This window comes from Neofelis nebulosa, chromosome X (assembly GCF_028018385.1).
Source record: "Neofelis nebulosa isolate mNeoNeb1 chromosome X, mNeoNeb1.pri, whole genome shotgun sequence".
NCBI classification, from domain to species: Eukaryota; Metazoa; Chordata; class Mammalia; order Carnivora; family Felidae; genus Neofelis; species Neofelis nebulosa.
Window position 1 is genome coordinate 33,934,426 of NC_080800.1, and position 22,735 is coordinate 33,957,160.

Sequence of the window (22,735 nt, forward strand, 5' to 3'; positions counted from 1 at the left end):
AGGGAGGAAGGGAGGGAGGGAGGGAGGAACAAGGGAAGGAAGGAAAGAAGGCAGGCAGGCAGATTGGAAAGGAAGTACACTTGTCCCTCTTCACAGATGGCATTATTATCTATGTAGAAAGTCCTAAATAATCTATGAAATATCTCCCGAAGTTAGCAAGGTTTCAAGATACAAAGTCAAAGCAAAAAAATCGATTTCACTCAGATGTGAAATTTAAGAAACGAAACACACAAATGAAGAAAAAAAAGGAGCCAAAAAAACCCACCCCACACACAAGCTCTTAACTACAGAGAACAAACTGGTGGTCACCAGAGGGGAGGTGGGTAGAGTGACAGATGAAATAGGAGATGGGGATCAAGAGTATACTTGTCATGATGAGCACTGAGTACTCAATTGTTGGATCATGACACACCTGAAACTAATATAACACTGTGTATGTTAATTATACTGCAACTAAAAAAACCCACAAAAATCACTTGTATTTCTACCTGCTAGCAAACAACTGTTAGAAAGTGACTTTTGGGGCACCTGGGTAGATCAGTCGGTTAAGTGTCCGACTTCAGCTCAGGTCATGATCTCTCGGTTTGTGGGTTCGAGCCCCGCGTCAGGCTCTGTGCTGACAGCTTGGAGCCTGGAGCCTGTTTCAGATTCTGTGTCTCCCTCTCTCTCTTCCCCTTCCCCACTCGCGTTCTGTCTCCCTCCGTCTCAAAAATAAACATTAAAAAAAATTTTTTTAAGTAAAAAAAAGAAAGTGATTTTTAAAAAATATCATTTCTATTTGCTCCAGGAAATGAAATACTTAAGTATAAAGCTAACAAAACATGCACCCAATCTGTAGCCTGAAAACTCCAAAATACTGACAGAAGAAATTTTAAAAATGACCTACATAAATTGAGAGAGATGCTGTATTTGTGGGTTGGAAGATTCAAAATAGGAAAAATGTCAATTCTCCCCAAACTGATAGATAGATTTAACCATTCTGATCCGAATCCCAGCAGATTTTTTTGGTAGATACAGATAAGATGATTCTAAAATTTACATGGAGGTTAGACCCAAAACCATTTTGGAAAAGAATAAAGTTGGAGAAAGCACACTACCTGATATGGAAATGTTGGGGCTTAGAGATGATGGCCAAGAAAGAATTGTTGAGATGTCTTTGGTGCAAAAAGGTGGTTTTATTAAAGCATGGGGACAGGACCCATGGGCACAAACAGCTGCACTGGGGTTGTGACAGGCGGCTGATTATATACTTTCAAGTTGGGAGGGGGTTAGGGGTAGTCTAAATCTCTAAGAAATTTGGAAGCAAGGTTTCCAGCACCTTGAGAGGCTGGTTGCTGTTAGGATAAGGTCATTTATTAGTGTCTAGTAAAACCTTTAGTCATGAGACCCTCCAGATGTATATCAGAGGTCCATATTTTTGGAAGATGACTTCTAACATATATCTTGGGTGGGGGATAGAGATAAGGAAGTTTCCAAAGGGATTTTTATACATTAGAGGAGACTTAAAGGATCCTGGAGGTCAGGCTAATGTTAAGCTAAGATTGCCTTTTGCCCTTAGCAAAGTATTAACATCGAGGCAGCTGAGTTCCTAGAGGAAGGTCACTCTGCCTGTCTCAAGGACTTGTCCATGGGCTGTACGTTGTAAGGAACTTTCATTTTTTTCTTCTGTCTTTGTTTTCCACATCACTACCCAATTTTAAGACTATTTGCAAAGCTACAGTAATCAAAATAATGTGGCACTGGAGAAAGGATAGACACACAGATCAATGGATCAAAATAAAGAACACAGAAGCAGACCTGCAAAAAACAAACGTGCCAATTAATTTTTGAAAAGGTGCAGGGGGCACCTGGGTGGCTCAGTCGGTTAAGCATCTGACTTTGGCTCAGGTCATGATCTCAAGGTTAGTGGGTTTGAGCCCCACATTGGGGTCTGCATTGAGAATGTGAAGCCTGCTTGGAATTCATTCTCATTCTCTCTCTCTCTCTCTCTCTCTCTCTCTCTCTCTCTCTCTCTCTCTCTCTCTTTCTCTCCCTCCCTCCCCCATTTGTGCTCCCTCTCTTGCAAAATAAATAAATAAACTTAAAAAAAAAGAAAAGCTGCAAAGGTAATTCAGTGGAGTTTACTGTGTCAAGTAGACTTCAGTAAAGCTGTTAAAAAAAAACAAACCCTGTGTGTTCCTCTCACAGTATTTTTTTTTTAATTTCAGGAATTCCAGGAATTTTAAATGCATGAAGAGGGGCCTTTGGGATTCACAGAAATGGAAAATCATTTGGGATACTGCAGCTGTTCATCTAAGCTTCTTTTTCCAAATTTAGAAACTTGATGAAAAATGTTCTCTTACTCACTCCTCGCACAATCAGTGTCCTTACTAAGCATTCAGCACTGAATTTAACATGAGGTCCTAGAGAAAAAATATAATATGTGAGAATATAAAATAATACATCTCCGACTTTACCACTGATAACAAATGAATTCCAAGACAAAAAAAAAAAAATCAAGGCCAAGGTCAATCTCTTAGGTATTGACAGTACTCAGGGACACTGAGGCCCTTGGTTACAGAGCACAAATGATGCAAGTTCCTTGAAATGAAAGGACATTGGGACACTTGAGGGCAGAAGAAGTAGACAGTGGGAGATTTTTTTAGGGAGCCCTACAAACCAGACTGGTTTGGAAAAGCACAGTGGGAGACACCCACGTCCACTTGAGCTTACAGTAAATGACTGGCCTCAAATTGCCAGTGGCCAGTGGTTACCTCGCCGTCAGAGCCAGCAATTTGTGGGTGTCTGTCACATACGGTCCAATGAGGGAGAGAGAGAAAATGGCTAGTCAGCCCTCTACGAGGAACAAAGATGTGCGCGAGTTGTTTTGGGGGAGTTACAACAATACCTTATATTTGTGCTGCACATTACAAATCACTTCCCCAGGGGAGCAGGTGGCATGGTTCACATTTGGCAGATGAAAGCAGAAGTGAAGCTGGCCAAGTTCATCCAGCCAGTAGGTGGATAATCACGCTGAGCATCTTTGCATATACTTTCTTTGGTGAAGTGTCTGTTAAAATATTTTTTTTGCCTACCCTTGGGGCGCCTGGGTGGCTCAGTTGGTTAAGCGTCTGACTCTTGACTTCGGCTCAGGTCGTGATCGCATGATCTCTTCGTTCATGGGATTGAGCCCCGAGTCGGGATCCACACTAGCAGCCTGAGATTCTCTCTCCCTCTCTGTCCCCTGCTCGCTCGCTCGCTCTCTCTCTCTCTCTCTCTCACATACACACACACACACACACACACACACACACACACACGTGCATGCTGTCTCTCTCAAAATAAATAAATAAACATTTAAAAAATAAAATATTTTGCCTACTCTTTAAATTGGGTTACTTGTTTTCCTATTATTTGGGTTTAGAGAGCTCTTTATATATTCTGGACAAAAGTGCTTTATCAGGATTATATGTCATTTGTAAATACTTTCTCCAGTCTGTGGCTTATCTTTTCATCCTCTTAACTGTGTCTTTTGAAAAATGAAGTTTAAAATTTGGATGAAGTACTTTCTTTTACTGTTTATTTTTAATAAAGTTTATTTATTTTTGTGTGCACACGCATGTGTGCTGGCGAGAGTGTGTGTGTGTCGGGGGGGGGGGTGTGGGTGTTGTGAGTGGGGGAGGGGCAGAGAAAGAGGGAGAGAGAATCCCAAGCAGGCTTCACACGATCAGCACAGAGCCCTACTCGGGGCTCCAACTCACGAACCGTGAGATCCTTTTTTTTTTTTTTTCAACACTTTTTATTTATTTTTGGGACAGAGAGAGACAGAGCATGAACGGGGGAGGGGCAGAGAGAGAGGGAGACACAGAATCGGAAACAGGCTCCAGGCTCCGAGCCATCAGCCCAGGGCCTGACGCGGGGCTCGAACTCACGGGCCGTGAGATCGTGACCTGGCTGAAGTCGGACGCTTAACCGACTGCGCCACCCAGGCGCCCCTCGAACCGTGAGATCCTGATCCAAGCCAATATCAAAAGTCGGATACTCAACTGACTGAGCCACCCAGGCGGCTTTTTTTAAAGTTTTTATCCTTTATAAATCACACTCTTTCCCATTTTAGTAAATGTGCTGCCAGAGCGAGCACAATACATCATGTTCTTGGTGTCATATCTAAGAAAATCTTTTCTAACTCAAGTGTACAAAGATTTTTTCTCCATATTAGCACCAACAAGTCTTACAGTTACAGGTTTTATATTTTTGTCTATGACCTACTTTGAGTTACCTTTTTTTTATCTTTTTTAAGTTTATTTATTTATCTTCGAGAGAGAGAGAGAGAGAGCGCGCACAAGCTGGGGAGGGGCAGAGAGAGGGAGAGAGAGAATCCCCGTGCTATTAGCACAGAGCCCAATGCGGGGCTTGAACTCGCAAACTGCGAGGTCGTGGCCTGGGCCAAAACCAAGAGTTGGCCGCTCAACCGACTGAGCCACCCAAGTACCCCGAGTTACCTTTCCTTTAGCAGTCATTGCCACTGATGAAAATAAAAGAGGTCTGGGGAAGCAAAGGATGGAGGCTGCTGCTAGTACCAGTAAGCACTGGCAAATGAACCTTGGACATTCCCGGGACACAGACTCGCTCCCTTCTATGGACTGGCCATGAATCAGGGCATGCACATTCTATAGGTAGACAGCCTAATACACAGAGAGCTAATCCAGCATTTAATCAGAACACACCCAGCATACACCCTGAGAGGTTAAACTGACATTTCTACTCTGCTCTTCCAAACCAAACCCATAGGGGACTGCTTGCAAATGGCCACCAACAATTCCCTGACACCACTCTTCCCATTTCTAGAAGTGGAGTCTATCCACCTTCACCATCACTAGGCCTGCACTGTGATTTGCTTTAACAAGCAGAACGTGTCAAAAGCGGTGCTCTGATGGTCCTGCACCCAGGCCTTAAGCATCCCGGCAGCTTTGGCTCTCATCCCTTGAGGAGCTACCTGTGGGTACAAAGGCCCATTTCCTCCGCCGGACAGAAAGGCAAACGGAGAGACAGAGAAGATGTAGAGAATAGGAGCCTTGCAGAGAGGTAGAAAGGGAGGCCCTGGGGCGCCTGGGTGGCTCAGTCGGTTAAGCGTCCGACTTTAGCTCAGGTCACGATCTCGCGGAGCGTGAGTTCGAGCCCCACGTCGGGCTCTGGGCTGACGGCTCGGAGCCTGGAGCCTGCTTCCGATTCTGTGTCTCCCTCTCTCTCTGTCCCTCCCCCGTTCGTGCTCTGTCTCTCTCTGTCCCAAAAATAAATAAACATTAAAAAAAAAAATTAAAAAAAAAAAAAAGGGAGGCCCTGCCATCTCAGCCATTCCAGTCATCCCAGATGAAGTGCCAGACACGTTGAGTGGAGCCATCTTGGGTCCTCCAGCCCCGTACGAGCTGCCCCAGGCAACAGCATGTTGAGCAGAGATGAGCCATCCCCACTGAGCCCTGCCCAAATTGCAGACTCCTAAGCCAATAAGTGGTGGTGGCTGTTTTCAGCCACTAAGGTTTAGGATGGTTTCTTACCCAGCAACAGATGACTGAAACACTCCCCAAGCTTCCTCATGGAAGTCTGCCTTATGGTTGGTTCACTTACTGACCTAGATAGTTCTGCTCAGCAAGAATCAATTCAGCAGTAGAGAAAACTCTGAATTAGAACCTAAAATCTTGGGTAAAGTTACAGCTTCAACATTGTGTGAGTTCCCCCAAAAGCAGACTCTATAATAAGGTGCAAGTAGCTCATTTGGGAGGAGATTCCCAGGAAGCAAAATGACGGGAAGGGAGGGAAGGCTGTAAGTCTACTGCTCACTGGGCCACTGCTGTGGACAACTAGGACTCCATCCTACTGTTGGGCGGGGGGGGGGGGGGGGGGGCTCTTCCTCCCTCTCTTGTACCCAACACCAACCTTAGGTAACTTCTTTCCCCATTAAGGCTACTCTTAAATAGCCATTCTAACTTTATTTCCTCCAGAAAAAAAAATACAAGTGGTAAATATGGTGGGGGGTTGGCGAGAAAGCCATCCCTGCCAGACAGGAGCTCACAGAGACAAGCCTTGCTTCTACAGCTGCTTCGCCTGACAGAATGTTTCTTCCTGTACTCAAACCCTTCCACACAAGAGCCCAAAGGGAAGGCACCCACAGTCCCCAGGCACCCCGCCTTTCATTAGCAAAGACAATTAAGACAGGATGTGGTTTACGAAATTTTAATTGTGGCCATATTTCACACAGCTAACAAAAAGCAAGCTAAAAGGACAGCTTTATAAATGAAGGCATTACTCTCGTTCGAGGGAAAAATAATATTGTTTTTTCAGTTTAGTCTCCTTCTATTGTTTAATATTAGAAAGAGCCAAAGTGGGTCCCTGCCTCTCGCCGAAAGCTGGAAGAGAGGAGAAACAGGGCACCTAAATCTGAGGTCATCCCAAAGCACAGGCCCTCAACAAAGAGTAACTCCTGGTGGCACCAAGGGGCACCCCCAAGACCCTGGGGGCTGACCGTGCACATTCGGCATGGACAGACAAAAAGAGGTCTAGCCTTTAAAAGTAAGACCAGACAGCAGAACAAAAGCAACTCCATATGGTCCCCCAAAGGCTCGCCGGTCCTCCTCAGAGGTCAACTGAAACACACTCCCAATCCAAGAAAGGAGGAAGGCTGGGCACCGGCTGAGGTCACATGGCATCCTAGCTGGCCAGCACGCCCAGGAGCCGCAGGGCAGGGGAAGAGCTCACTCTAGCGCCCCATTCACTTGTGGGGCCTGCCAAACTGCCTCTTCCCTGGCAATGAGGTGACCCTGCTTCCTTAGATTCTATTCAGGAGGCAAAACCAAGTCACAAACCCACCCATCCACATCACCTCTTGCGGTCGTCTTGAGGTCTCACCTCCACTTAAACGAAGGGCAAGGGGCGCCTGGGTGGCTCAGTCAGTTGGGCGTCTGACTCTTGACCTCAGCTCAGGTCATGATCTCCAGGTTCGTGAGTTCGAGCCCTGCATCAGGCACCGTGCTAACAGTGCAGCGCCGGCTTGGTGTTACAACCTTGGGCCTGCAGATGGACACTTTTCATCCTTTGCTATCTGAGAGTTTGTAAACACTGTGTTGTTGTCTCTTAGTTCAAAAATGGAAGGGGAGGTGGGAGGAACCACTGAGTTCTCTTGCCCAGGCCTTTGCTCTTCATTCATTTATTCTTTTTAATTAATTAATTTATTTTGAAAGAGAGAGCGAGCGTGCGTGAGCAGGGGAGGGGCAGAAACAGAGAGAGAGAGAGAGAGAGAGAGAGAGAGAGAGAGAGAGAGAGAAGGAATTCCAAGCCGGAAGAAACTTCTTTTAACCAAGTATGCATACAACTGCTTAGCGGGGCAGATGTGGGACAGATGATGCTACCCAAAGAGTTGGATTTTTGTTTTCTTTTTTTCCCCCTTGAGCCTGCAGCGGTCACTGCAACTGGCTTCAAGAATTTCAATTTCATCTTCTCAAATGTCCTGTCCTGAAACCAAAAACACAGTTCCCTTTAAAAACAACAAATGTGATGACACAAACAAATGGAAAGATACTCCAATTCATGAATTGGAATAATTAATATCGTTAAAATATCCATACTACCCAAGGCAATCTACAGACTTAATGCAATGCCTATCAAAATACCAACAGCAGCTTTTTCCCTTCAGAACTTGAACAAATAATCCTAAAATTTGTATGGAACCACAAAAGGCCCCGAATAGCCAAAACAATCTTGAAAAAGAAGAATAAATCTGGAGGTATCACAATCCCAGATTTCAAGATATACTACAAAGCCGCAGTAATCAAGACATTATGGTCCTGGCACAAAAACAGACACACAGATCAATGGAACAGAATGGAAAGCCCAGAAATAAACCCATGTCAATTAATCTATAACAAAGGAGGCAAGAATATCCAGTGGGAAAAAGACAGTCTCTTCAAAAATGGTGCTGGGGAAAGTGGACAGCTACATGTAAAAGAATGAAACAGGAACACTTTCTTACACTATGCACAAAAATAAACTCAAAATGGATTAAATTGTGAGACCTGAAACCATAAAATTCCTAGACAAGAGCACAAGCAGTAACTTCTTTGACATCAGCGGGAGCGACTTCTTTCCAGATACGTCTCCTGAGGCAAGGTGTTTTGGAACAAAAACAAAAATAAACTATTGAGACTACGTCAAAATAAAAAGTTTCTGCACAGCAAAGGAAACAACCAACAAAATGGAAAGTCACCCTACTGAACGGGAGAAGATATTTGCAAATGATATATCTGATAAGGGTCTAATATTTAAAAATATATAAAAAACTTACACAACTCAACACACACATACAAAAAAATAATAGTATGATTAAAATGGGTAGAGGACTTGAATACACATTTTTCCAAAGACATCCAGATGACTAACAGACATGTGGAAATATGCTCAACATCGCTCATCATCAGGGAAATGCAAATCAAAACCACAATGAGATATCACCTCACACCTGTCAGAACGACTAGACCCAAAAAGACAAGAAATAACAAAGGTTGGCAAGGATGTGCAGAAAAAGGAACTCCCATGCACTGTTGGTAGGAATGCAAACTGGTACAGCCACCGTGAAAAACAGAATGGAGTTTCCTTAAAAAAAAATTAAAAATAGAAGGACCATAGGATCCAGTAATACCACTACTGGATATTTACCCAAAGAAAACAAAAACACTAGTTTGAAAAGATATAGGCACCCCCATGTTTATAGCAGCATTATTTACAATAGAGAAGATATGGAAGAAACCCACATGTCCATGGATGGATTAATGGATAAAGACAATGTGATACACACACACTGCTACTACTCAGCCGTTAAAAAAAAAAAAAAAAAAAAGAATGAGCTCTTGCCATTTGCGACCACATGGATGGACCTACAGGATGAAATAAAATAAGTCAGACAGAGAAAGACAAACACCATATGATTTCACTTATATGTGGAATCTAAGAACACAAAACAAACAGACAAACAAAAAGCACCCTATACAGACTCTTAAATACAGAGAACAGGCTGGTGGCTGCTAGAAGGGAGGTAGCTGGATGAATGGGTGAAACAGATGAAGGGGATTAAAAGGCAGAAACTTCCAGTTATAAAATAATTAAGTCACCGAGATGAAAAGACATAGGGAATACGGTCAATAATATTGCATTAACGTTGTTTGGTGACAGATGATGGCTACATTCACCGTGGCAAGCACTAACGTCTAGAACTGGTGAATCATTATGTTGTACCCCTGTAACTAATTAACACTGTATGTTAATTGTACTTCAATTTAAAAAATAGAAAAAAACAAAAAACAAAAACAAAATGTGGAACACTAGTCTGATGAGGTGCTCTGAGAAACCAATTTGGAAATGACCATACCAGTGATTCGGACACTTGTGCAAACATCAGAATCACGTGGAAGGTTTGTTAAAACATAGACTGCTTGGGGCGCCTGGGTGGCTCAGTCAGTTGAGCGTGCAACCTCGGCTCAGGTCACGATCTCACAGTTTGTGGGTTCAAGCCGCGCGTCGGGCTCTGTGCTGACAGCTCAGAGCCTGGAGCCTGCTTCGGATTCTGTGTCTCCCTCTCTCTCTCTGTCCCTCCCCCGCTGGCGCTCTGTCTCTGTCTCTCAAAAATTAATAAAAATGTTTAATAAAAAAATTTTAAAAAAAATACACTGCTTCAAAAAGAATGAAATCTTGCCATGTGCAACTACGTGGATGGAACTAGAGGGTATTATGCTAAGTGAAATTAGTCAGCCAGACAAAGACAAATATCATATGACCACTCATATGAGGTCTTTAAGATACAAAACAGATGAACATAAGGGAAGGGAAGCAAAATTAACAAAAGAGGGAGGGGGAGAAACCACAGGAGACTCGTAAATAGTGAGAACAAACAGAGGGTTACTGGAGGGGTTGTGGGAGGGATGGGCTAAACGAGTAAGGGACAATAAGGAACCTACTCCTGAAATCATTGTTGCACTATATGCTAACTAACTTTCATGTCAATTTAAAAAAATGTAAGGAAAAAAAATAGACTTCTGGGCCCACCTCCCCTCACATCCAGATTCAGCAGCTCTGGGGTGCAGCCTGAGAATTTACATATCTAATAAGTTCCCAGGTGGTGCTGCCCTTGCGGGTCTGTGGTCTTCACTAGTCTCTGCTGTCCTCTCCCTGAGGGTAACAGGGTCATTAGCATATCAATGACCCTCCGCAGTCCTGCCATAATAGAGAAACCTAACCCTGCATTTCCCAATGACAATGCATTCTGCTACTCCTAGAATATCTATGAACCTCTCTGGGAAGCACTTCCGGGAAGCCGCTTTGGGAGATCTTCTACTAGGGACAGTCCTGACTGGCAGAAAGATTACAGGCTCCTGAAAGAACAGCACCTGGCAAAAGACATGTCCAGTTAAGCCCTCAGCACCAAGGTAAGGGGCGGTGGAGTGCTGCAGGCCACACCACATAGCAAGGTCCTGGCAGGGCAGCAGATCTGGAAAGACGCCCTGAAATCCTCACTGCATCAAGGTCTGTCAGCAAGTAGCAAAGGCCAGTCTGCCTCCAGCTTTGACTTAGGAAAGGAGGCCTTGGCTGAGAATTGGCAAGAATAGATTCTACAGGCCTCTAAAGCTCCCCCATGAGGCTGGTTCTCAGTCCATACCTTGAGTAGCAAGGCCCGAGATTAGGGGTGGCAGACGTTTTCTGCAAAGGGCCAGATAATAAACGTTTTCTGCATTGCAGGCCACCTGGTCTGGGTCATAGCTACCCAACTGTGCCATCCTGTCACCAAGTAGCCATAGACAGTTCCCAAACAGATAAGCATGGCTGTGCTCCAATGACACAGATACCTGCACTTTATAACACCTTCACATGCTACAAAGTATTCTCCTTCTGACTTTTCCAACCATTTCAAAACTTGAAAACCATTCTTGGCTCACCGGTCACACAAGACCAGGCAGTGGGCCCTACGTGGCCTGCCCACACTTACTTGGGACACCCCTGGCCTGGATGACTCATCCCTAGCCCGGATCTGCCAAAACAGAATACAGAGTCGACCCACCCCCTGGAAAAGGTGGGAGGCTCCCCCTTTATTGCTGTTACCAGTTCAGTCTTCCTGACTTGCCCAATTCGTGGGGTTTGGGGCGCTGAGCGTGAGTGGCTGCGTGTGTTCTTCTGACTTCCCCGCTGGTGTTGATCTCACGCATCATCCCAGGGGCTGCCTCCTCCCTCAAGCAGGGGCATTGGTTTCTAGCACAAAGATGTGCAGTCCCTGTGTCTGTTTAGCAATTCTCAGTCGCAGGACGAGGTCTTGCTGGGGAGGGAAGGGAGGGCCCGACCACAATCTTGTGGCTTTCTTAAGGAGCCTTCTAAGATTTCTAAGGCACAGCCTAGCTGCAGGGCACAGCCATGCAAGGGCCCCGTCACCAATCACTGAAGACGGTTCTGGGGCCCGGACGGCTGGACGTTAGGCCAGGCGGAAGGACTTCAAAGGACACGAAGTCAAGGTCCTCCTAAGGACTGACTTGGCTTTTGAGTTACAAGAGGGAGTAGAGACCTAAAGGCTGTGCAGGCTTATCTCAGGAATGTCGGGAACTTAGGAAGTCTAGAGGACCATGATGAAGGCAAAGCCAACAGGAAAAGGGGGAGGCGGGTAAGGGAGCCCTTCTGCGGCAGATAGAAACAGGCAAGCCGCCCTGACTTGGCAAAGGGCTGAACACATTCATCACACCAGGACTTCTGAAGTTTCACTGTGGATAAGGATCGCGGAGGGATCTGATCACAACGCATGTGCTGATTTGGTAGATCTCGGGTGGGGCCTGAACTTCTGCATTTCTGACCTGCTCCCGGGGGATCCAAGGATTCACACGTGGGAGGATGCTGCCGATATGCAAGCACGCTTTCTGTTTTGCTTTGTTCTCTCTCCTTTTAGACAGCCACAAGTTGTGAACAAATATGGGGTCCATAGCTCCGTCCCACCTGGGGTGAGCCACTGACATCCACGTGAGGTTGTTCGGGTTATCCCCTACACTGTCACACCCACCAAAAGAGCAAGCGGGGTCTCAAATCATCCTGCCCTGCGCTCTTCAATCCTGACTCCTGGGTGGGTCTCCATCCTTTTCCTAATTAGCCCAAAGTCTGTCTCCTGACCAAGCCCCGTGCCCATGGAATTACATGTAACCACACAGGGCATGTTCTTTTATGTTTATTTTTGAGAGAGACAGAGAGACAGAGAGAGAGAGAGGAAGGGAGGGAGAGAGGACAAGCGGGGGAGGGGCAGAGACAGAGAGGGAAAGAGAATCCCAAGCAGGCTCCTTGCTGTCGCCTCAAAACCTGACACAGGGCTCAAACTCACGAACTGTGAGATCATGACCTGAGCCGAGGTCAGATGCTCAACCGACTGAGCCACCCAGGCGCCCCCACAGCATGTTCTTCTGATTTGCCCGAGGGTGCCCGATGACTAGCAGTGACCTGCAGCCAGCAGTGAAAGGGTGGCAGGCAGCCTTAGGTGACTCTCACCAGTATCCTGCCGTAGTTGGCAGAACAGACACTGCTTTCTCGTTCAGTCCTTGAGTGGAGGCTGTTAATGACCTGAGATAAAAACAATACCACTCAATCAAATGACAGATAGTATCAAGAGTTGCTGAGGGTGTGGAGAAACTGGAAGCACCACACAACTGCTGATGGGAATGGAAAAGGCTGCAGTCGCTTTGGAAAATAGCCATTCCTCAAATGGTTAAACACAGAATTGCCATAGGACCCAGCAATTCCACTGCTAGGTATATACCCAAGAGAAATGAAGCCACATGCCCACACAGAAACCTAGGGGAATGTTTGCAGCATTACTCATAATAAAACCAAAAGTAGAGGTGTACGTGCATCGCTCAGTCAGTTGAGTGTCCGACTTTTGATTTCGGCTCAGGTCATGATCCCAAGGTTGTAGGATCGAATCCCCATGCTGGGCTCCACACTAACCATGAAGCCTGTTTAAGATTCTCATTCTCATTCTCTCTTTCTCTCCCTCCCCCGCCCCTTCTGCATGCGCATGCTCTCTCTCTCTCTCTCTCTCTCTCTCTCTCAAAACAAAACGTGGAAACAACTCAAATGTCCATTAACTGATGAATGGATAAAATGTGCTATAACCACACAATGGAATAAAATTCAACCATAAAAAGGAATCAAGTGCTGATACCTGCCTCAACACGGATGAATCCTGAAAACATTATGCTCAGTGAAAGAAGCCTGACACAAAAGGACAAATATGGAGTGATTCCATTTACACGGAATGTAAAGAAGAGACAAATGTGTAGAGACACAAAAAAGATGAACGGGTGCCTGGAGCTAGGGGCTTGGGGGTGAGGAGTGACGGCTGAGGGGCGTGGCGTTTCTTCTGGGGCTAATGAAAATGTCCTAAAATTGTGATGGACACACAACTCTGTGAGTACACTAGAAACCACCAAATTGGTTTACATGCGTGAATAGTATGGGATGTGAATTATATCTCAATCAAGCTGTTAATAATATCCTGACATACCAGTTGGGGAGCTCAAAGCAAGTGGTATAGAGAGGGAGCATCTGGGGCTCACAGCCCTGGAGGAACGTGCAAACAGCCCCGGGCATGAGAGCCTGACATTGCAGCTAAGTGTTGATATACACAACCATGCCGAAATACACCCGGACGGGTGTATTTCACCCTCAGCAAACGGGCACGGTCCAACTGATTCCAGCCTGCCCATCGCCGGTGTCCGGGATGGTGTCCGAACGCGAAGTAGCCACTCAAAAACCAAATTTGGCGCATGCCTGGGGGAGAGTGATTGGAATTCTGGGGCCACCACTTAGCTCTAAATCCAGCTCTGCTTCTCACGCCCTATGTCACCCCAGACAAACCCCTTCAACTTACTGAGCTTCGGAGGCTCATCACTAAGACACAGGGAGTTGCATCTCGGGGCCCCACCAGTCTGAGACTCCACAGTTCCAGAGATCAGGTGGCCCACACCGGGGAGCCTAGATGTGGATGGGAAACTCCTCTGGGGATCTAGATAGAGCCTGGGACACTCAGCAGGGTCAAGACTGGCTAGAGGCGTTCTCCTTGGCAGATTTCATTCCACAGACCCACTGAGAGCCGCCGTGAGGACACAAAATGAACCAGTGAGCCCAGATCGGCTCACATGGCTGGAGGCCTCAGATCCATGAGTAACTAATGGGGAAACAGTATGATTCCACCCCTTGGAAAGCTGAATTAAAATCTAAGTGGAAACAGGATTTCAACACTGGATATTTAAAGGAATTAGAGCCTTTGTCTGACAAATGCTGAGTCAGTGGCAACAAGTCTGTCAGAGTTCCTATACGCCCCCACTTCCTCTCCACTCCACAAGGGGCCTGCCAAACCTTGGCTCAATCTTTGCCCTGTGGCCCTAATTTAACCAGTTTTTGTGAACATTCCTGGATCCCTGGAACTGGCAGGGCCATTCAGCTCAGCCACCCACACAGCAAATGGCAGGCCAGAGTCATCCATCAGTCAGAGGGTCCTGGGGTACAATTGGCATTGAAGAAATAGATGTTCATTAGGCACAACTAGGTAGACACTGCAAACAGCCAGTGACAGCAGGTGAAACGAGCTGCTGGTACACGTGACCCATCAACATGACAGATCACTGTACGAGCAAGGCAGAAGAAATAGTGCAATGCTATTTCAAGGCCAAGGCAGAAAGTCGGCCCCCAATTCTATGTTTGGATTTGTCTATTACTCACACACAAAAGTTTTAAAACCAATATACTCAATTTACAACCCCAAACCTCTGGGATAATCCAAGCCATTATGTCCAAACCCATTTATCTTCTCCCTGGGGAACAATGCATAAAGACGCATCCAGTATGAGCTAAGGATTACGGGTGAGTGAATCATGCCGCTCGGGAACGAGCACTCCAGAGGTTTCTGGGTCGAGGGCGCCATGCAAACCGTACAATCCAGGTGAAACCAATTATCATCTGGAAAACTTGGGAGCTTGGCAATGCCACCAGTGACCTTTCTCTTGCACAAGCTTTCCCCTTATATCTTTATCTGAAAATCCCACCCCTGGGGGCTCTCTGGAGTTTGTAAGTCTCCTGGAATAGTGTTCCAGGGTGATCTGAAATCCAAGAGCCTCAACAATTAACCATGCCCTGACTTGTTGCCTGTCCAGACAGGTCCTTGTTCAGGGCAGTGCAAATTTCCTCTGACATCTTGCTACCTTGCATTCCTTTTTCTTTGGGAATTATCATCTTGGAAATTCCAGTTAAATCCTGCAGGGATACTTGAAATAGAATGTTTAGGGGCGCCTGGGTGGCTCAGTCGGTGAAGCGTCCGACTTCGGCTCAGGTCATGATCTCGCGGTCCGTGAGTTCGAGCCCCGCGTCGGGCTCTGTGCTGACAGCTCAGAGTCTGGAGCCTGTTTCGGATTCTGTGTGTCCCTCTCTCTGCCCCTCCCCCGTTCATGCTGTGTCTCTCTCTGTCTCAAAAATAAATAAACGTTAAAAAAAAATTAAAAAAAGAATGTTTATTCTCTGTCACAATTATTTCAGTTCGTCAACTGGTGCACAAATATTGACTAATGACCCTCCCTCAGGGCACAGATGCCGTGCAAAGTAAGGGGTACACCAAGCTGCCAGCCCAGCCCAAAATACAACTACAATCGATGATTACACCCGCTTTGTTTGGTGTTGCTTTTTAAACAAGAAGAATGAGAAACTGCACCACTGCTTACAACTCGAGACTCCCCCCTCCCCTACCCGCTTATTGGTTCAATCGTAGTTCCCCTGCTCCGGCAATTTCGTCTTACTTTGTATGTGGATCTGTGTGCCCATTGAGGCACATCTCACAGAAGTCACGAAGATGATCTAGTGAAGAGTGGTTCGGAATTGGGATAAGGACCTTCTCCCCAGAAAAAAAACACCCATGCAGATTTTTGTTTCCAATTTCCAAGTGTTCTTAGAGAAGCCCACAGGCAACCTCCATTAACCTTCCTTGGGCCTGCAGTGCCACTGTCCCTGGCATCAGCCATCTAACTGCGTTGCCGCCCTCTGAGCTACCAGGACCCGTTGACCCACCTGTGCTACAACGTTTACCCTGCCCCCCGCCCCCATAGATAACTCAGTGTCTATTTCTCCAGAAGACAGAAAGCTGTAAGAGAAGGAATTCCCTACCTTCTTTGCCCTATCGTCCCAAGCACTCCATCATTCAGTGTCCACTTTAAAAAGTAAGTATCGGGGTACTTGGGTGGCTCAGTTAGTTAAGTGTCCCATTCTGGTTTCGGCTGGGTCACAATCTCATGGTTTCGTGGGTTCGAGCCCCATGCTGGGCTTCGTGCTGACAGCGCAGACCCTGCCTGGGCTTCTCTGTCTCCCTCTCTCTCTACCCCTGCCCCACTCGCACTCTCTCTCTTTCAAAATAAATATATAAACTTTTTTAAAAAGCTTTAAAAATAAATTAAATAAATAAAAAGTCAGTCTCTGGGTAGAGCCCAGGTTTCATTAGAAAAGGGAACAATTGATTCCATTTCAGATCTACATTCAAACATCCAAGAGAAAAGTTCAGGCTTAACAGACTCCCATAAACAATGGCCCAAAAACGCTGACAGTCAAGAAATCACACAATGGTGAACTAAGGGGCTGGCTTGAGAAACTCCCCAGGACCTGGAGCCCATTCACACTGCTATGCTGAAAGTTAATCTTTAACCTGGGTATTAATCATAACTTGGCTGCCACAATTTCGTACTATGTTATAGCCTGGCAAAAGTAACCTTCCTCTGTATAAACTCAATCTTCCCCTTCAATTACCCATTTTAGTTGCGTTCTCTGAAAGGGGAACTGATGTAGCACACATATTCCTTTACTAAGGAAACCATTCAACCACTTTGGAAGGGGCTGTAGCAAAGTGGCCAACAAAAATAATAAATGTACGCTCCAGCTTGTGGCTGCAGTAAGTCTCTTGCCTTACAGCCCCCAACAGAGAAGGTTATTGCTTAAACAGAGGGTGTTCATGGATTTAAAAGCAACCTCTATGGCCAGCAAGCCACAGTCCCTACGCATGCAGATTCACGGTGGCACAAAGCCCTGTTTACCTGCGCACATTTCACTCAGCCCCTTTCTCTCCAATGGCCCATCAGCCAAATTATAGGGCTATTAACTCCATCAGCGCAAATAGCCACTTGGCTCAAGGGGCTCGGCTAGGCACCATGGGAAATGAAAAGAAAGACATAAGTCAGCGTACGGCATGTGTCACAAACACTACAAGAGAAACATGAAGCGCCGTGGGTGTTTAAAGGAAGGCAGAAGCTTCCCATTCAAGGGACCACGTGAAAGTTTCAACCAAGAGAGGAAGTCATGGGAGGGTGGGCAGAATTTGAGCAGACAGGTGGCTGGGTGGCAGAGGGGCGCGGGAAGCATCCCAGGTGCACGAAATAGTAATCATCAAGAGGAGGAAAAATGTGAGTCAAGCTCTGCAAAAACAGGTAGTGTATTTTGGCCACATTTTAGGAAACCAGGGGAGAAAGACTGAAAACTTGGACTGGAAGCAAATGTACACTCCCCTGCAAACAGTTGAGAACTTTCTAGGTAACTTGAGAGAGGACAGGGCGCTGCTGCTCTAGGTTTCTGAGTAGGAGAGTAACGTGATAAAAGTGAAGTTGTACTTTAAAAGACCAGTATCTGGGGGCGCCCGGGTGGCTCAGTCGGTGAAGTGTCCAACTTTGGCTCAAGTCATGATCTCACGGCTTGTGAGTTCGAGCCCCGCACTGGGCTCTGTGCTGACAGCTCAGAGCCTGGAGCCTGTTTTGGATTGTGTCTCCCTCTCTTTCTGCCCACCCCCCACTCATGCTCGTTCTCTCTCTCTCTCTCTCTCCAAAAATAAATATTAAAAAATTTTTAAAATAAATAAACAGTATCTGGCCATGAGTTAGAATGAGAGAGACTAAAAGTGAGAATGTTCTAGGAATCCTCGAAAAGAGAGGGACTCTATTTCAATTGTGGTGTGAGGGCTGATGAGGTTGGAGCATTTCAAGACAGCGCTTTGATGGGGCGCCTGGGTGGCCCAGTCGGTTAAGCGGCCGACTTCGGCTCAGGTCATGATCTCACAGTCTGTGAGCTCGAGCCCCTCATCGGGCTCTGTGCTGACAGCTCAGAGCCTGGAGCCTGCTTCGGATTCTGTGTCTCCCTCTCTCTCTGCCCCTCCCCTGCTCATGCTCTGTCTCTGTCTCAAAAATAAATAAAAACATTAAAAAAAAAAAAAAAGACACTGCTTTGAAGGATGGTTTCTGGTGTCTGTCAGTGCACACATCCGTGAAAGGAGAAGCAGTAACACCAATACACTGGACTGGAAGTATTCTCGGTGAAGAAAATGCTAGATGAGAATGTCCTGCTCTCTCCAGCATTCCCCCTTTCCTCCCCCCTTTTTAATGAAGAGGAATTCCGTCAGCTCCTTACACGTTTTAACCCCAAATAGAAATTTCCAGCTTAGGCTGTTCCTGGAGAGACTTTAACTGTATGGCCTGAGCCAGGTATTCAGTTCCTAATACTTATCTCCAAGTGCGGCACTTTTGGAGGACTGCTTCGGCTGACGTGGTCTGCTTGGGCTTCTAGCAAACCTCATCCGGTTTTCCTGACCGGTGAAACCACACTACTTGGCCAGGTTTTCTCCAGGTGTAAGGTTCACGGAGCCTTAGTCCCCACCGGTGCTCAGTCTCCAACTTCAGCCCTCCTTGCAGGAGGAGGTGGAGGGAACCTCCAAACTCTCAGGTGTAAATGAGGTCGCAACAGTTGGTTTAAGCGCAGAATAAAAACGGAAACGCAAATCAAAACCACAATGAGCTATTACCTCACACCTGTTAGAATAGCTATCATCAACAAGACAAGAAACAACAAGTGTCGGCCAGGATGTGGAGAAAAGGGAACCCTCTTGCACTGTTGGCAAGAATGTAAATTGGTGCAGCCCCTGTGGAAAACAGCATGGCGGTCCCTCAAAAAACTCAAAATAGAACTACCCTATGATCCAGCACTCGCTTCTGGGTATTTACCCAAAGAAAATGAAAACACTAATTCAAAAAGATATCTGCACCCACATGTCTATTGCAGCAATATTTACAACAGCCAAGATATGGAAGCAACCCAGGTGTCCACCGATAGATGAATGGATAAAAAGGATGTGGTGTATGTATATATATACAAGGCAATACTATTCAACTATAAAAAAGAATAGAATCTTGCCATACTCATTTGGCAACATGGAACCTTGAGGACATTACGCTACGTGAAATAAGTCAGACAGAAAGACAAATCACCATACGATCTCACTTACATGTAGAATCTAAAAAACAAAACAAACAAAAAAACCCAAGCTCACAGAAAATAGATTGGTGGTTGCAAAACTGGGGTGGGGGGGATATGGAGGGTGGGCAAAATGGGCCAAAAGGGTCAAAAGTTACAAACTTCCAGTTAGAAAAAAATGTGTCTTGGGGATATAATATAAAGCATGGTGATTACAGTTACAAATACAGTATTGCATATTTGAAAGTTACTCGGAGAGTAAACCTCACAAGTCTTCATCAAGAGGAAAAAAACCTGTAAGTACATATGGTGACTGATGGCACTAGATTTCTGGTGATCATTTCACAATATAAATAAATAGCAAGTCATTAGGATATATGCCTGAAACATAATGTTACATGTCAATTATACCTCAAAAAAACAACAAAAGAACAGAATAAAAACTCTCTTATAGGCATACAAACACAGACAACTTTGCTATGAACTTTCTATAGATTTCATGAGGATTTTTATAGACACTGTCTGCTAGGCTACAAAGAATGAATCAAGGGCGCCTGGGTGGCTCAGTCGGTTGAGCGTCCGACTTCGGCTTAGGTCGTGATCTCACGGTCCGTGAGTTCGAGCCCCGCGTCGGGCTCTGTGCTGACGGCTCAGAGCCTGGAGCCTGCTTCGGATTCTGTGTCTCCCTCTCTCTCTGACCCTCCCCCGTTCATGCTCTGTCTCTCTCTGTCTCAAAAATAAATAAATGTTAAAAAAAAAATTTAAAGAATGAATCAGATGGCCAGGAAAGCTGCAAATTCAAAAATGGAAGAACTCCAGAGACCTTCTAGGAGTCAGAATGGGAATGATTTACTCTCACTCTGACAGACTGGCTGTTAAACCTCAGGCAGTTATATAATGAAGGGGGGTGGTGATGGGGCCCTTCATCCCCATCTCCCTCTTTCAGAGGTTCCTGATTCCAGGCCTTTCACCTTCTCTCACTGGAGACATAATCCACTTGCCTCTGGGAGTGCCTCTGAAATGATCTGCAACACTTCTCTGTCACCCAGCACTCGGGGTGACCTCAGCTGACATCATTTGCCTGGGGACCCACTGGCCTAGAAAGTCTCCCCTCCCCAGCCTTCCCAAACCTGTGATTTGGACTCCTTTGGATTCAACAGCCCCAGCAGGGCACATTTCCTGAGAGACCCCACCGAGAGGTGCCAAACTGGGGGCAGCCTCCTGGCTGGCAGAGAGAGCCAAGCTAGCCAGGGGGCAGTTCTCCAAAGACAGAAAGGAGTACCCAAACTGGCAAACCCATGATTCTGTGCATGGCTGGGCCCTGGCAGCAGGCTACGCTATATAAGGGTAGAAGCTGGGAGAACGGAGAGCAGAGGGAGGTCAGTTGGAAAAAGAGAAGAGGCCCCTTGGCTGCGAAAGGCTCCAGGAGCAGATGTACAGGCAGCTCAGAGACACCTCTCGCTTCAGCGGGAAGGGCTGCCTGTAGATACTCAACTTCTCCTCTGCTCCCTGTCCAGTATTGACCTCCCCTTCTCCTCTAGGTTCATTTTAACTCAACTCCAACTCCCGCTAAAGCGGAGTGGGGGCCATGGGAATGGCACTTGCCTGGGGCCGAGGATTACGTCTCCTTTCGACTTTGCCCTGAATCAGTTTCTACCAACCAAACAGCTTAAAACTTACTAGAGACTGCTCAAAACACAAATGTTCCTGCTTATCACTTTATACATTTGTTTGATTCCCTCAATCGTTTGGGGATGTGCGGAGTATTTCCAGCAACCATCCCTACATCTCCCAAGCACACTATCTGGGCACCCTCCACCGCCTCTCCCCCCCCCCCCCCCCCAGTCTGTCACCCAGAACTTGGTAGGTTCATTCCTCAGACCACGGATTTAAACTGCCCACAGCGTTGAACGCAAAGCCAAATGTTTGCACGCCCTAAAGCCCATGTCACCCACTTTCCCATCAGCACTAAATTAAAATGCGCCCCTGGATTTCTTCTCCCTTCCAGGGGCACAGGGGTGCGCCTATGTTGCCCCGCTCCCCTGAGGCTCTCAGCTAACCTAAGACTCCCAGATGAGGGAGTCAGCTGAAGCTTTTTAGAAGGACATCGCCAAAGGTTTAGGTGGTTTTCAACACCAAGAGAGTCTTAATAAACACCAGGGGGCCCCTTAGATGCTAGAGACCACGCCCCCCAGCAACAAGAAGCCACACCCCCTGCCTCGCAGAGCCGCGCGTGTGCCGTCCAGTTTCCCTGGGGCTAACTGAGCGCATGCCACAAGTCACCACTCTCAGCTGGCACCTCTCTCCCAGAGGCGCAGACTTTCTCGGAATCCCCAGCAGGGGGGGTTGGGGGGTGCGGGAGAGGCCCCGCCTGTGCGGTCCACAAGAGCCGCTCTCCCGTGGCTCGTGCCCTGCAGCCCCGGAGGTGGCCCGGGACCTCCGGTGGGAGCGGGTAGGGGCGCCTTCCAGGACCAGCTGCCGGCCCCCTGGGCCGCGCCACGGCGTGACAGGCACAACTCCAGGTGGTGAGAAAGCAGCCCGCCGCCAAACTTCCCTCCGTGGCCTCGGGCGCCAACCCGGGTTGGCCCGGGGCCCCTGGAAGCCCAGACGCGGAGGGTCCGCGGCGCCGGGCGGGAGGGGGCTGACGGCCGGCTCTCCCCTCCCGGCGCCCAGAGGCGAGTCCGACGCGCGCCGCCCACCCCTCCCCGGGGCCGCCGCAGCAGAGTCCGGGGCAGACAAAAGGCGCCCCGCCGGGGAGGCTGCCCCGCCTCCGGCCCTACCTGGGAAGGCGCGGCTCGGCGGGACCCGCAGCAACAGCAGCAGCAGCGGCAGCAGCGGCAGCAGCGCGGCCCGGAGTGCGGAGCTCCCCATGGCGCGCCGGCACTTCGCTCGGCTCCCTGCGCTGCGCTGCGCTGCGCTGCGCGCTTCCAAGGGGGCGGAGGAGACGGACGCAGCCGAGGGGCTGCGCGGCGAGCGGGCGAAGCAGTGCTGGAAAACTCCTCCTCTCGCCGCTATCCCTCCCTCTCTCCCTCCCGCCTGGGGCCTGCCCTCCTCCCTCCTCCTCCCCGGGACGCTGGCGCGGTCCGGGGCTCCGACCCAGCCCCTCCTTTGGTGCCAGCGCTTCTTCTGGAAGCGGGACTGGCCCCCCAGGGCCAGAGAGCGCCAGGGGCGTGCCCTAGGACACCAGATGATCCCGAATATTTTCCTGCTCTCCGATTCCGCTCACCCCGACTACGCACACTGGTGCCCAGCCGCCTCCCAGATCCTGGGCCCCCACACTGTTATCTGTGCAGAGAGCTGCGTGAGTCACACAGAAAGAGGGGGCAACCGATCGGGTCCACGTTGGCCGCTGCCGCCCGTTATTAACGGCCACATTCGCATGAGCACGTCTCAAGTTCGGTATATTATGCCCATTTTACCC

General features: G+C 47.7%; 1 protein-coding gene across 2 annotated transcripts in view; it reads right to left on the bottom strand.

The window, feature by feature from the left end:
- The window catches only part of SRPX (sushi repeat containing protein X-linked), a 112,237-nt gene extending 89,928 nt beyond the window's left edge, over positions 1-22,309 (bottom strand). The window contains exon 1 of one of the 2 annotated variants that reach the window (XM_058713338.1): positions 22,095-22,309. In XM_058713338.1, the coding sequence (XP_058569321.1) occupies positions 22,095-22,185 (91 nt within the window). In that variant the 5' untranslated portion in view covers positions 22,186-22,309. The remainder of the gene's footprint in view (positions 1-22,094) is intronic. The other variant, XM_058713340.1, reaches the window with a different exon arrangement.
- Positions 22,310-22,735: the final 426 nt, after the last annotated feature.